The following is a 14,172-nucleotide window of genomic DNA, read 5'->3' as shown; positions in this document are numbered from 1 at the left end:
CTTGAAGTGTGTTAGAGGACTTCATTTAAGACCGTAATGATACACTATAGTACACTGTAAGAGGCAATGTGGTCAGCATTGCGCCCGCCCGAGATTATTACCCTGATTTGACTCAGGTTCTCATTCACAGCTGTCAGACATACAGTCACGAAAACAAGTCTCTCTGCCATCAGTGAGATTTGTACCGCGACCTTCCGCTACGATAACCCAGCGCTTTAACCACTTGAGCCATCCGGACACCTGGATGCCAACAATATTTCCGTAACTCTTCCAGCTTTTCGACAGGATAAATTTTGGAGTATGTTAATTTGGTCCAGATGGAAAATTTGGTGTTTTGAACAGCACTGAGGCTCTGCGACCTATTCTTATGGGGAGGTTGTTCCCAATTTTCAAATGCAGCATCAGCCGTATTAAATATAGAAATGGAGTTCAAATGATTTCTACATTTTTGGATGATTTTTGATGTAATCAAGATACTGCTCAATGGCTTCAATTCACTTCGACTACAGTCGCAGACGCAATGCACCTATCCTTCAACCACCCGTAAATTACGCAGGTTGCTGCTCATAGGACCGCATATACCATCATTAGAAAAATTGGATTCAATTGTCGCAACATCTCTTCCAATGCGTTGTGCCCTAGTCCCCATGTCTAAGCAAAGATCCGCCTACATGTCTGTTCTGAAGAAGCTTATTATCTAGACTAACTCCTAGATATTTCATTTCTTTGGAGAGTTGAAGCGTTATTCCCCCATCTTTGCGAAACCAGCACCATTTAGTTTCCTCGGTTTTTAAGTTTTGTGGAAAGTAAAACTTTATTAAAATCGCTTCACTGTGTGTCTATATTTTTTTTTTGTCGTTGAAAGGTGGAAAGGTACAAAACCTACTGTTGGATCCTGCCATAGAGCTATGGGAGACATTAAAAGCACCTCCTTCTCCTTCACTTACCGTGTTATATTGAACTATACTCATCGTCGTTCTAAGTAGGAGGTGTGTTGGTTGTCGGTATAATGTAGACAGGTAAGCGATTACTTTCTAAGGTGGCAGCGTTTTGTTATTAATTAAAGCATAACACTGGCTGCCATGGAGTTTCAAACCAACGAATTCCCACCACAAAGCTAGATGGTTGGATGCACGTCGTGACTTTCTGACTATATATTGGTTACCTCCAGATATATAGTACAATTTTTCCTCCAGTTTAAAAGGGGAAACTGAATTAGGGAGTTTTTTAAAATTGATTTTTTTATTGGATAGATTGGTAACTTAATTATCTCAGAATTATCATCAACGGCGCAATAACCGGTATCCGGTTTAGGGCTGCCTTAATAAAGAAGACACTCGGGTTTTGCGCCGGGGTCCACCAATTCGATATCCCTAAAAGCTATCTGGCGTCCTTACCTACGCCATCACTCCATCTCAGGCAGGGTCTGCTTCATCTTCTTTTTCTACCATACATATTGCCCTTATAGACTTTGCGGGCTGGATCATCCTCATCCACATGGATTAAGTGACCCGCCCACCGCAACCTGTTGAGCCGGGTTTTATCCACAACCAAATTATCTCAGAATACGCTGTACAAATTTCAAAGCGAAATTCGTGTTCCTTTAAATTTTATGAGCGTAGAACCGAACGATTTTGGGTACAGGCTTAGACTCAAACGACCATTATGCGTTCAGGTTCATTTTCTTAGAAAATTTCGGGTACAGGCTTAGACTCAAACGACCATTATGCGTTCAGGTTCATTTTCTTAGAAAATAGGTTAGTAAAGCAAAATTAAAACTTCTTTGCTTTCAGATAAAAATTAAAGTCGCTATACGTCCGCCAGTTGGATAACTCTAGTTGCGACCTTCATCATACTAATTACCCGTAACTTTTTTATTTTTGGCTCAAATAATTTCAAGAGATTCTCAAAAGTTATTCGAAATATGACTAATATAATGTCCAAATTTGATTGAATTCCAATTAATCCTGCCTCCACTAAAAAAAAGTAAAAGTAAAAGTAAATAATGAGGCTCTGATAAGTTCCAAAGGATAGTAAATTTATTACCTTTGGTAACAAAAAGATAGACTAATTGAAATCTTTGGAGTGACAACCATTTGAAGAAACACATATTATGGTATACAGGGTGACCCGTTTAAGATTGTACAAATTTAAATGGCAGACAGTACCACTTGTTTGAGGAAAATTAGTCGATGCATTGGGAACTCTTATCTTTTACCGTTTCGTGAATAGTGTCAAAGAGCTTGACCTTCTCAAAAAATTTAAAATTCCCACTCCCTCAATTATTTAATCCCAAATATGATACTATTTTGAGAAACTACATAAAATTTCTTATAAATCGATATTTTATCAATCCCGTATTTGCGCTGAAACCGTTCCGTTCCTTCGAAGACTCGTTTCATTTGCGTGCATCTTCATATGCTTTACATGGCAAAGCAACCTCATTTTTTTCGACTCGGACTGCTGCATCTGATATAGTTTTAAAAGCGCACTACATCTCCAAAGCCATCAGCTGGTCACCTGTATTCGCCTGCTTCCGTCTTTAAGACTTTGCAAGGGGCTTCGCCTGCTCCGGTTAGAAGCCATCTGCGACACTGTGTCGGGCGGTCAATATTCGCCTGTATTTTTGCAAGTGTCGCGGTTGCACTAGTTACCAGTTCTCATAGCTCAGTTTGGTGTTAATGATTGCCAAAGGGGAAGTCGGTGGATACACAAATACCTGTGGGTAGTGTTCTACTTTCTACAGTACGTTATTAAGACTGCTTCCGTTTTTTCCATCACCAGGGTCAACCTGGCTTTTCTCAGCCAGAATTTTACCTCCCTCGCACATCCTCCTGGGGCCTTAGCTTTAAGAACTACAACTAGGTCATCGGCAAAGCTGACAATTCTCTGGGACGGGAAGCACAAGCACTCCATTATACAGTATCGTACTCTGCGGTACTCCCACTGTCACGAGGTAATCTTTGGGGTCTATAACAAAGAGTCTTTTCTGAGAAGTAAATCTCGACCAGACTCGCCCAATTTCAGTTGGCGAAGTTGAATGCGTTTTTAACTACACCGCACGTCAGCGCGTTTTTTGGTAGATCCACCGCAGTGCTTATTATGCATCCACTGTAGAATTAACGCGTCGAAACTCATAGTGGGGCTCTGAAAGGTCATTGTTCCGTTCGACGGTGAGTAAGATCGGGCGATATAAGGCGGGACTTTCAAGTGGCTTATTTGGTTTGGAAAGCAATTCCAACTTTTGCTTTTTCTGCTGAGCAGGGTAGATTGCTCCTTGCTTTTGGGTAGATTGGGCCTTGCTTTTGCTGATTCTACGAAATATTTACCGCCAGTCGTCCTCCAGAATTGGAGGTATCATGAATCCTTTGAGCTGGGTGAGAATTTCTTTTCGAGGGTTGGGGCAGATTACTTCTAATCTTTCACCTTTTTCCGTACCATATTGTGAGCTTTGACATAAGCGTTTGTGTCGAAATCTTTGTACAGCTTCTCATGCAGTTCTTCTTACTTTGGTTTCTTTTAAGCGGCCTCGTGGTTGCATGTGTGCCCGCCACAGCTCCAGATCACTAGAACTACCATTTTTAGGAGAATAAGATCGGCGATATCTTTACAATATAAACACTTTCTTCCATTACCGATGTCTACGAAAGGAGCTTAAGTATGCTACCCTTATAAAACCAGCCAATTAATCTGGGCAAATGTGAAGTACACATCGTTTATGCTGAACTTGAATTCCATTGTGACAAAAATGTTATCTAGTTTTAATGCAATTATAGGCGTATTAAAGTATAGCATAATTTTGTATGGTAGTTATTTTCAACTGCAATGGCAGCAAATAATATCCTCCTCCTTTTAGGAAATCTATTATTCGCTTTCACCTCCGCGATTAACGATTTTCAGCAACAGCATGTGAATACATAAAATGTAGATCTGGTTTTTGAAAAGTACCAGCATTTTTGGCGCAATTATCTGTTGAAGTAGTTTCCCGCGAAAACAACCCAGCTGCCATCTGAAAGTCAGTTGTTGAGTATTTTGCCGCGCATGACAGCCTACAGTTCTATTACATATTACTTTGGCTCCGGTGACCCGATGTTGTACTAGATGAAGCAAATGGTGCGTCCGAGAAGTGTACACGCGATCCGCGTCTTCGCGAATTTGTTTTGATTATTTCGCGTTTTGAGTTGCAGCTCGGCGGTTCGTGAAATTGGCGTACAGGACTTTAGAACGCCGTCAATGAATTTTTCGGTTTATCCGTGTAAGTAGTGCCCTCAAGTGTTGCTAAAAATCCATTGGAATAGTGAGCCGGGAATAAACGTGTGTGCGTGATTGGCCGTCGAAATGGATCCGTCCAAACTAGATAAAATGAAAGTGGTGGAGCTGCGTGCCGAACTAGCTGCCCGCGGTTTGGATACAAAAGGTGTGAAGGCGGTGTTGGTAGACCGCTTGAAGCAGGCTTTGGAAGATGGGGTCCCAGTAATTGGTAAGTCGTCGGAAATTTGAACGAAAGTAGTGGAAAATGGGCGCGAAGCGGTGAATGGCTTGTGCTTTGGCGCGCCATGTTTTAGGAGCGTGACCACATGTTTACGACATAACGTGAAGTATTGCGCCAAAACTGGTTGTGAATTTAATAAATCGGAGCGCTTCTCTGTCGGAATTATGTTGTTAGCAGTTCTTGAAATAATGGGCAGGAAATGGGGCATGAGCGGCCGGTAGTCTGATGCCGCCATTTTGGGGGGTCTTGCCAACCTTATTGATTGGGCGATGCAGGGCTGTCCAACATTGACGAGATTTGTTTTGTTTTCCAGAAGAGAATGTCACTGCTGAACGTGAACCCAGTGTACCGCCACCAGGTACACCAGGGGCAGCTGCAACACCAAGCCGACGTTCGCGCAGGACGAGGTCGGTAACGAGATCCCCGTCTCCTCCGAGACGGCTAGAACATGCTCTGGACCCGCTGCCCGAAGAGCCGGCACAAGGTGCGGACACTGTGCCTGCACCGGCATCCAACGACCCGATAAAGGAGGATGAAGATGAATGTGAACCACCAGCGAAACGTCCTTCGTTGGAGCCCGTTCAACAACAGTTGGAGTCACAGAAAACGCCTGTGAAGGAAAGTGCGCCAGAAACAGAGAAGACATCTGCGAAAGAAATTGCGCCAGAACGACAGGAAACACCTGTGAAGGGAACTGCTACAGAATCACAGAAGACGCCTATGAAGGATAGCGCGCCAGAGCCTATGGAGGAAGATACGGAAGACAGCGATAAGAGTTATACACGAAATGCGACTATAGTTGCCGATGAAGTAGAGAAGGAAGAGGTTCGTCATGAAGATAAACCAAAGCCCGTGCAAAGTGAATTCGAAATTTTAGAGCAAAAATCGGAGGACTCCGAGATTACATCAGCGCCTGCAGAAGCCAGATCAGAACCTGAGGGAACGCTTGAGTCGCAGAAAGAGGAGGAAACCAGCAATACGTTGGAGAAAGTAGCCGCGGATGATGTGTCCACTAAGTCGAATACGGAGGATTCTAAGAGCAGTCGGAAACTTTCTGCGGATGAGGATCGAAGCTCACGTCGACATAAGCGATCATACTCACGTTCTGCATCTCGTTCGCGATCAAAATCACGGTCGTCTCGGTCGCGATCTCGATCTAGATCAAGGTCGCGTTCAAGATCACGTTCGAGGTCGCGGTCTCGGTCACGATCGAAGTCTCGTTCACGCTCCAGGTCACGTTCTAAATCTAAGTCGCCGAAACGACGCAGGACACCGGAAGCCCAAGCGATTGAATTTCGCAATGAGGAAGACGAACCGGTTATTGAAGACAAGGTGGTCGGCCTCAGTTGGTGTAAGTATAAAAATTTCAAGGCATTATTTTTCTCTACCTCACTAATCGTGCGTTTATTTTCAGTCGACTCTGATTTGCATTTGGGAATCGATCCAGTGGGCTTCACCTCGGCGAAGCCTCTAGCGGCCGAAGCTTTAGGCTTGGCCTGGGCCGGGGCTCGAGCGAATTTTGGCGTGAAATCTGGCAAGGTAGCCTACGAAGTGTCGATCTCAGAGGAAATCACTAGCACAGCATTCCGCGGAGAGAAGCATATGCAGGGATTCCGTTGCGGATTTTCAACTACAGCTTCAGACTTGATGCTGGGTGAATCAGAAAACTCCTTCGCTATTTGCGAATCTGGGAAGAAAGCGTTAAACGGGCAGTTTGAGGAGTTTGGCAAACCTTTTGGTTTAGACGATGTAATCGGTTGCTATCTGGATTTGGATAGTACTCCGTGCATTGTAGAGTTCTCTCTTAATGGCGAGAGATTGGGAGCTGCATTTGAGTTCGATAAATCCACACTTGGAGATGATATTGCACTGTATCCTCACATCCTCACTAAAGGCTACGAGTTCAAAGTGAATTTCGCTGACAGTGAAAATCTTTTGGCAAACGCTGAACGTCCGAAACGTGAAGCTAAAAGACAAGAAACGACTCCACCGAAACGTAGTCGTTCTCGAAGTGTTGAGAAGTCCAAACCGGGTACCGGAGACAATGAGGACAATTGGGATGAAGACGCATCTGGAAAGAAAGAAGAGAATGGTGAAAAACCAAACGCTATTCCCGCTGAGAAGTCAGATATTTCGGACGAAGTAGCTGATTCAAATCAGCAGACAGCGGAAAATATCAAAGAGACTGAAGACGTTGATAATAAAAGTTCAGCTGAGAAACAATCAGAGTCCGATGGGGGAGAAAAGCGTGATGAATCGCAGGATGTTGGCAGTGATCCAGATCCATCATCGCAAGAGGAAATCCAACCCCGAGAACCAGTGAGTCTCCTCGAGGGGTACGAATTAATTGGTCTTGTCACCGAGGAACATTTGATATCGGGGCCGCAGCGACCCGAAAGCCGTAAAGAGTGTGAAGTGATTCTGATAGTCGGCTTGCCCAATTCGGGAAAAACCCACTGGCGAACGAACTATGTTAAAGAACATCCTGAGAAACGATTCACTGTTATTGGACCAGATGCACTTATTGATAAAATGAGGGTAAGTGCCCATTTGTTACTTGTGTTTATTTGTTGTGTTGTTGTAGGGAGAAGTTTCCGTAGTTACTTTTTAAGGTTTTGTGTAAACACAAAACCTTATTAAAATCGGTTTACTGTCTGTCCGTCACACGCATTTTTCTCGGAGACGGTTGCAGCGATTGACACCAAATTTGGTGGAAAGCTGGGAACTGTGAACGCTCACGCATACAGTGAGTTACATCCTTTAATGATGAATGTAAGGGGGGTCCCCATACATGCAAAAGGGGGGTGTAAATTTTTTTTTCATCAAATATAGTCATGTGGGGTATCAAATTAAAGGTCTCGGTTAGTACTTTTCGAAGACGGTCTTAGTTTTGACATTTGTTGAAAAGGTGGGGAGGGCGGGGGGTTGAAAGTGACCATTCATTTACGGGGGCCATTCTCAGAAACTACCAAATCGAAAAATCTGAAAAAAATCAAGAGGCTGCCACTATATGGTGCCTGGGCTCCGAAATACCTTCCACACTGATATCTGCACAAATAAAGTTAATAATAGTATATTACTATAATTTTTAGTAATTCGCTGCAAGACCCCCCTTAAGTTTATGCTAGGACTACGAAACAATATAGGATATTACATAGAGCATGATCTTACCATGTTTGGTGGAAATCGCACTATTACTAACAAAGTTATAATACGTCAAAGTTGTCGCTTCTTTGCAAATTCAAGACTATGAATGTCAATATCATCCGAAAGTGGATATTCTCACATAATATATGCATATATTACGTGCTACGTATTAAGAAATACACAAAACCTTTCGTACCTGAAGCGTCCAGCTTCCGGTTTCCCGACTTGTTTCACACTGATATTAGTCAGCACATTCATTTGTTTGGCGAACGAAGACTAAAGAGTGTTACTAACGTATGTTTCCTTTTTTTTTTCAGGTTGATGGTAAACCGCGAAAGTCATGTCATGTTGGTAAATGGGAAAAAGTTTATGATTTATGTTTAAAAAGTTTATCAGTTCTCGAAGACATTGCCACTAAGAGGCGTCGAAATTTCATTCTTGATCAGGTAGGTGAAGGTGTTGAAGCGTATGAGTTTTAAGGGAAAATATACCAGGGTATTTACAAATATAGTATGAGAGATATTTGGGTGTGTTGAAGTTGTGTTGGGTGAAAGGATGAATGCTTGTTTTCGTATGTAACTGGAAAAGGGCTTAGTGGTTGGGAAATGCGGGACTGCCAATACTGCGTCTATATTGGACGCGGTTTACAAGCAGCCTCCATTTCTCGCTACGCAAATCCCCAACAGTCTCACAAGGTAAGAATTAAGGTTTATTTATAAATTTGGTCACGAAATGAGGATTGATGAAATTGCTTAAGGCAAAAAGGTAAATGTACAGAGAGTTGAAGCAAAAGTCCAGGCAAGCCCATGCACGACGGTTGTAAGTAACTCCTCAAGTTAGATTTGGGGATAGAACAGAAATATGAAAGTTTAATATTTAGCACAACATTGAATAAAACATGGAGCTTGGCTCCAAATGAATTGAAGGGAACAACAGTCGAAGGTTGGTATACTTAGCGTAAGGTTAGTTTGTAAGAATCCGCGAATTGGTGGTGTAAACCAGCGGCAACGTCTTATAACAACGAATAGAGAGAAATAATATTTACCAACAAAATCAACCTTCGCCAATTGGTACCATGCAAATCAACTAATTTGAAAATGGCCGGCTAAATCTAAATCACCATCAACAACCAACTATCATACAGCAATGATGAATGAAATCTCGTTATCCCGTTGTATAATTTTATTAGAACAATGTATTTGCATCATGTCAACGCCGTAAAATGAAAGGTTTCGGAGACTTCAAGCGCATTGCGGTTATATGTGTACCCAGCGAAGATGAATTGAAACGGCGCAACGATTTGAAAATTGCCGAAGATGGAATTGAATTGGTTAATGAGTCAACACTAAATAAAATGAAAGGTAATTATTTGAACCTTCTCTTTTCCTTTTTCTGAAAATGTCTCATTAAATTCTGCAAATTATAATCATATTTTTCTGGTAATATAAGTTAAATCTCTCCATATTGAATCACGTCAGTTCTTACGAGGCAGGACCGATTTTCGCTTATCGAATATTGTTGTTGGCGTTTCCTCAAGACTCTTGACTTCAGATCATTTAAGTACATAGATCACAGTTTAATTGAGAGCACAACCATTCTTTGAGAGGAGTGTGGGCCAACAGCATTAGGAATGTTGAATAAGGCTTCAATGTACAAATTTGCTGGCAAAAGCTGTATTGTTGACGAGTTTCTACTCTTTGAATTGTCTGCAGCAATCATGCGAGTCCTTCATGGCTGTTTTTACAGAGTTTTGATTGAAATAGAGAATTGTCTTGACGATCCTTCCTTTGCAGTTGTCAATGAAAGGGACCAAAATATCGTCGCCTGCTTTTGGGAGGTGGAGTTGTTCTTTATCAAATTTTTCTTCAAATTAAGTTCATGATATACAGCAAGAGTTGAGTTTTGTTTAAAATTGTCCTCTATTTTCTCTTACGTCTGCTAGCTTCGGCCTTTTTCGAGCCTTGCTTGGAATTGGCCGCTAAGAACAACTTCAATGAACTCAGTGCTCGTTTATTAATCTTTAATGCGATCAAAGGTTGATTCGTTTCTATTCACTTCGTATTTAAAACTAATCATCCTCTGAAAGAGTACGTCTGAAAATGGAATGAATAGCATTGTTAACATCGCAATGTTCTTTTTTTAATATTTCATTTCAGCGAATTTCACTTTGCCCTCTGTGGAGTTTGGTTGGTTTGACGAGGTTCGGTATACCGATCTCGAAGGAGACGAAGCCAAGGAAGAAGTAAAAAAATACATTGAAAAAGGAAAGAAGGCGGTTCAAGCAATGCAGGCTAAATACAAGCGACGTCGACACGATAACTATCGCCGAGATGACCGTCGTGGCGGTCGCGACGATCGTCGCCGCGACGATTATCGCTCCCGTTGGAGGGAGGATAGACGGGGCCGTGGAGGAAACAACCGCTGGGGTGGATCTCATGGCGGAGGTGGCGGTGACAAGCGAGGTGGTCATTGGCGTGATGATCGCGGTTATGGTGGCGGAGGAGGCGGCGGTGGTCGATATGATCGTCGTGACAATCGTTACTCGAGAGGAGGAGGAGGAGGAGGCGGCGCCGGAGGTGGTTCTTGGGTGCACAACAATCGCCAGCCTCGCTATGGCGAAGATCGTTATGGAGGTGGAGGCCGGCCTCAACATTATGGTGGAGGTGGCGGCGGCGGCGGAGGCGGAGGCGGACGTTATGGTGGTGGAGATTATGGCGGCGGTCGCGACTACCGAGACAGAGGCTATGATCGAGATCGTAATGGTGGTGGTGGTGGCGGCGGCGGCGCCGGCAGTAGTCGACGTGAAAGTAGCCATCGCGGTGGAAATCAACGGGATTTTCGGGGCGGCCACCGCGACCATCGTTCCGAAGATAGTCGCGGTGGCTATGACCGATCCTCATCAAAATATTCAAGTGATGCAGGATATGAATATAAAGGCAGTCGTTCGGGCAATTCCAACAGCAAAGTAAGTTTGGCATCGGTTGCCGATATTGGTTTTATTATGATTCGCCTTCGAAATTAAAAATTTTAGTTTTATTTTTAAATTCTTCTCAATATTCAGAGTACAAACAGTAGTAATACCAGCCAGAACAATTGGGGAAGTAGCCAACAGCCACAACAACAGCAACAACAACACATGCAGAGCAATTGGGCAACATCGTCGGGTAGTCATCAGGGACAGATGCAACAATCTCATCAACAGCAACCACAATCACAACAGCAGTCTAGTTACTGGAACTACGATATGTCACAAGGTATATCTCTTGAAATCGATTAAGGTTTGTTTTGGTTCCAACAAATGTCCTTAAGTATTCAATTCAGTGATTCATTACTTTTTTTGGGGATGATTTTGGGAATGATTTTTAAAAAGAGCTGCTTGCCATACATCTCGGTGCTTCAACATATCATGTTCATTTATGAGGCATCTTCCGCGATGCTACAATTATTGTTAAACTTTTTCACTGTGACCTATCCGATTCTCAAGAGTAAAAGTTTTTCCAGTTTCTCATATTTCAATTAAATAAGATGCATTCCCATGTGATCTTTAGCAAGGAGTGAATGCAAACAAATCATTTCTTTCAGATATAATGTCCTGGTTGCAGTGTTCTGGTTCATTCGCTTAGAGAAAAAGTATTCCTTCTATAGTTTAATTCGACCAGAGAATCCAGAGTAGTTTTGCGTATCGCTACACTGGGAAAGCATACTATCCACACTCTCACTTGTTTGCCCTGGAGGAGTTTAGAAAACTTACGTTAAATTAGAAAATTAAATATGTCAAGGGAAATTGAAACTGAATCAAGCTCTTCATCGGATTTTCGATAAATTCCGTTCCATTGTAAATTAAAGGTGGCGCGTCGAATGGCTCAGCAATGAACGATAACTTCACATCTGCTACTCTGCGACGATGTGTTTAGGTGTCAGGGCTCGATTTATTGTATATTTTAGACAAGATTTCATTGATGGCATGGTTTTTGCTCCTAACGCGAGATTTAGGTTTAGGGCTTTATTATTTCCACATTGTGATTGTATTTTCTTTTTACCCGTGTACTGTTTGTGTTCCTAGCCTTTCAGGTGGTTCAAATTGAAAGAAAATTGATTTTTATATTACTTTCCATGTGAATATTCCCACATGAAATTGAAATCCGTCGGCTTTGTTTCCTGTTATTTATGGGCAGTATGATTTGTATAGGGGAGTAGGTGAACTTGGGTGGGAAGTATACAATTAGAAGAATGGACGATGACAAGTTATTGTAGATTCGTGACTTTCTGCTCTTGTTGTGTTTTGATTCGTAATAACTCCCTTTTGGTTCATTTGAAGTTTTGAATCACAGGATATTCCATGGACAGTCTTGTATTTTTGTGATATGTGTTGTACGGTTCGTCAACTTTCACTTATGGGACACTACTAACATCCATTTATCATTCCTTCCAGCAACATATGGCAATCAGCAGCAGCAGCAACAATGGTCGATGAGCAGTGATCCACGTCAGCAACAACAGTGGATGAGTTGGTGGCAGGTAAGTGGCTGTCATTGCTGTGAATCACTAGACAATATTTAACAATGCTTCTCAATCATAGCTATCAATCCTCTAATATATTTCTTTTCATATTCAGCAACAAGGCAATGTTTCTATGAATCCGCAGCAACAACAATATTGGTCGCAATACGCACAGGCTTATACGCAGGACAACAGCGGAATGGGAGCTCATACATCTGCGTCAATGACACAAAAATCGCAATCGTCAAATTCGAGGGGCGATTCAAAAAATTGAAAAATTGCGCCAAACGGGCATTTTGATTACAAACGCTTATTTTAATCGAAATACTTATTTTACTTCGCAAGAAACGAATAGCAGCAGATATTAGCGACAGAAAACAGGAAGACGTGCACCGATAGAATAGTCTGTTGATTCATTGATCGCCATTGTTCTCGTGTTGTTTATTTTTTGACTTCTTCTCAACTCCTATTAGTTTAATAACCTCGAGATATTTTAACCTTGAAGTTCCTCGAGATATTTTAACCTTGAAAATACACAAAGAACATTTCGAGTTGGGCAACCAACGTGTTGGCGGGATAAAGCCTGCGACAAAAATGCGTTTAGCGTCACTGCACATATTTCATTCTGCTGAATGAACACATTAGCATACAATTGGCTAGTTTCACACTTTGGTTGTTTTAAATTTTTACTATTCCCAGTTGTTTTATGATTTGTATGAATGGACGATTTGTCTTACTTTTTAGTTCCAATTTATCTAGTTCTATTTTATTCAAAGATTCTATTATTATTCTTATAATTAATATATTTGGTTACAGTTTGAATTTAAATTAAAAAAAATCTAATTGTATCTAAGGATTCACTAGAATACCTTTTCACCGCTAGAAATAACACTGTTTTCCGACTTTTTTTCATCAATATGAAGTTTGTGAACAAGTAAACAGCTGGTACCTTAGAAATTTCAATTTTGCTGAGCATAAGAAATTATGAAGTGAGATTTGAGATTTCCTTTTTCTCAAATCGACAAAAGTTACACTAATCATAATGATAATGTAAAATAATATCTACCAATAGTTTTGAAAGATACTACTACATACTTAGATTTAATAAATAAAATTGGAAAAGAATTGCTGCCTTTTTTGTTGTTGCTTAAGAATACACTCGATCTTCTTTGCTTGCCGTAAAATGTGACTAAAAGGGATAGGAATTTGTAGGCTACAACCGGTATGAGTATTCCAACGAAATAAGCTGAATATTCTGGGCCTCAAGCGAAGTAAAATGTTGGGACTCTGAAGAGCATTCCTCTCCCTCTTGCGGAAAAGTGCACTAGAAATTCAAATGGTGGCAGGCGCAAATTTGGTGTCGGATTGTTTCTCACCTAGGAGAAAGGTTTCTGACAGGATTCTGCTTGCAAGACTTCGGTACAGGTGCATCACAATTTTACTCTGCTATGCACCAACGGAGACTTCCGATAATAGTGGAGAAGGATGTTTTCTATGAAAAAAGTAGATCAGCGGAAGCATCCTAAAGGTGACATTGTGATCGTGGTGAGTGATCTGAATGTCAACGTTTGTTTGGCCACGTGATGGGGAAGTATGGTATTGGCAATGGCAACGATAACAGTGACAAGTTTGTGGATTTTTGCAGCTTCCACCATCTCGTCTCATTGTTGGCACATTGAGCACAGAGTTTGTCATAAGTTTCAAGTTCAACCAACCTACACCGTACGAACATTCAGAATGACCACTTTGCGATCAGCAGTAGATTTAAGAGTTGTCCCCTGGATGTGCGTCACAAGAGAGATATTAGTATCGGCCTCCAAAGGGAGCATAATCTTGATGGTCGCTTACGTTCGCTTGTGTATTGCGTCCGTCACTTATCAGAGCTATCTTGCTGATCGAATGGCAGATACACTGAGTAACCTGCCTAAGAATACCGATTGCATGGCACCGTCATCAAAAATGCTCTTTTCTCGGGTCCTACACAAGCCGTTGATTGACGGCGGAATTCTGGAAGCAGATTGATGATTGAAAGG

The 14,172-nt window shown here is 41.8% G+C and overlaps 1 protein-coding gene across 3 annotated transcripts; it reads left to right on the top strand.

Annotated features, from left to right (window-relative positions):
• The first annotated feature begins 4,089 nt into the window (after positions 1–4,089).
• On the top strand, positions 4,090–13,264 carry LOC119653677 (heterogeneous nuclear ribonucleoprotein U). Of its 3 annotated transcripts, none has more exons than XR_005249735.1 (9): positions 4,090–4,480; positions 4,806–5,843; positions 5,907–7,030; positions 7,957–8,085; positions 8,829–9,000; positions 9,796–10,604; positions 10,701–10,917; positions 12,072–12,157; positions 12,255–12,305. XR_005249735.1 is itself a non-coding variant. In XM_038058521.1 (9 exons), exons 1-9 carry the CDS (start codon positions 4,339–4,341, stop codon positions 12,411–12,413), a joined length of 3,852 nt encoding a protein of 1,283 aa, XP_037914449.1. In that variant the 5' UTR covers positions 4,091–4,338; the 3' UTR covers positions 12,414–13,264. The 3 variants fall into 3 exon arrangements, 2 of the variants coding, with proteins under 2 accessions (XP_037914450.1, XP_037914449.1); XM_038058521.1 differs by having other exon boundaries at positions 4,091–4,480; positions 10,701–10,893; positions 12,255–13,264; XM_038058522.1 differs by lacking the exons at positions 12,072–12,157; positions 12,255–12,305 and having other exon boundaries at positions 10,671–10,811.
• The last annotated feature ends 908 nt before the right edge of the window (positions 13,265–14,172 follow it).

Source organism: Hermetia illucens, chromosome 4, assembly GCF_905115235.1.
Source record: "Hermetia illucens chromosome 4, iHerIll2.2.curated.20191125, whole genome shotgun sequence".
Lineage (NCBI taxonomy): Eukaryota > Metazoa > Arthropoda > Insecta > Diptera > Stratiomyidae > Hermetia > Hermetia illucens.
Note: the sequence above shows the minus strand (reverse complement) of the source record. Positions and strands in the feature narration are given on the sequence as shown.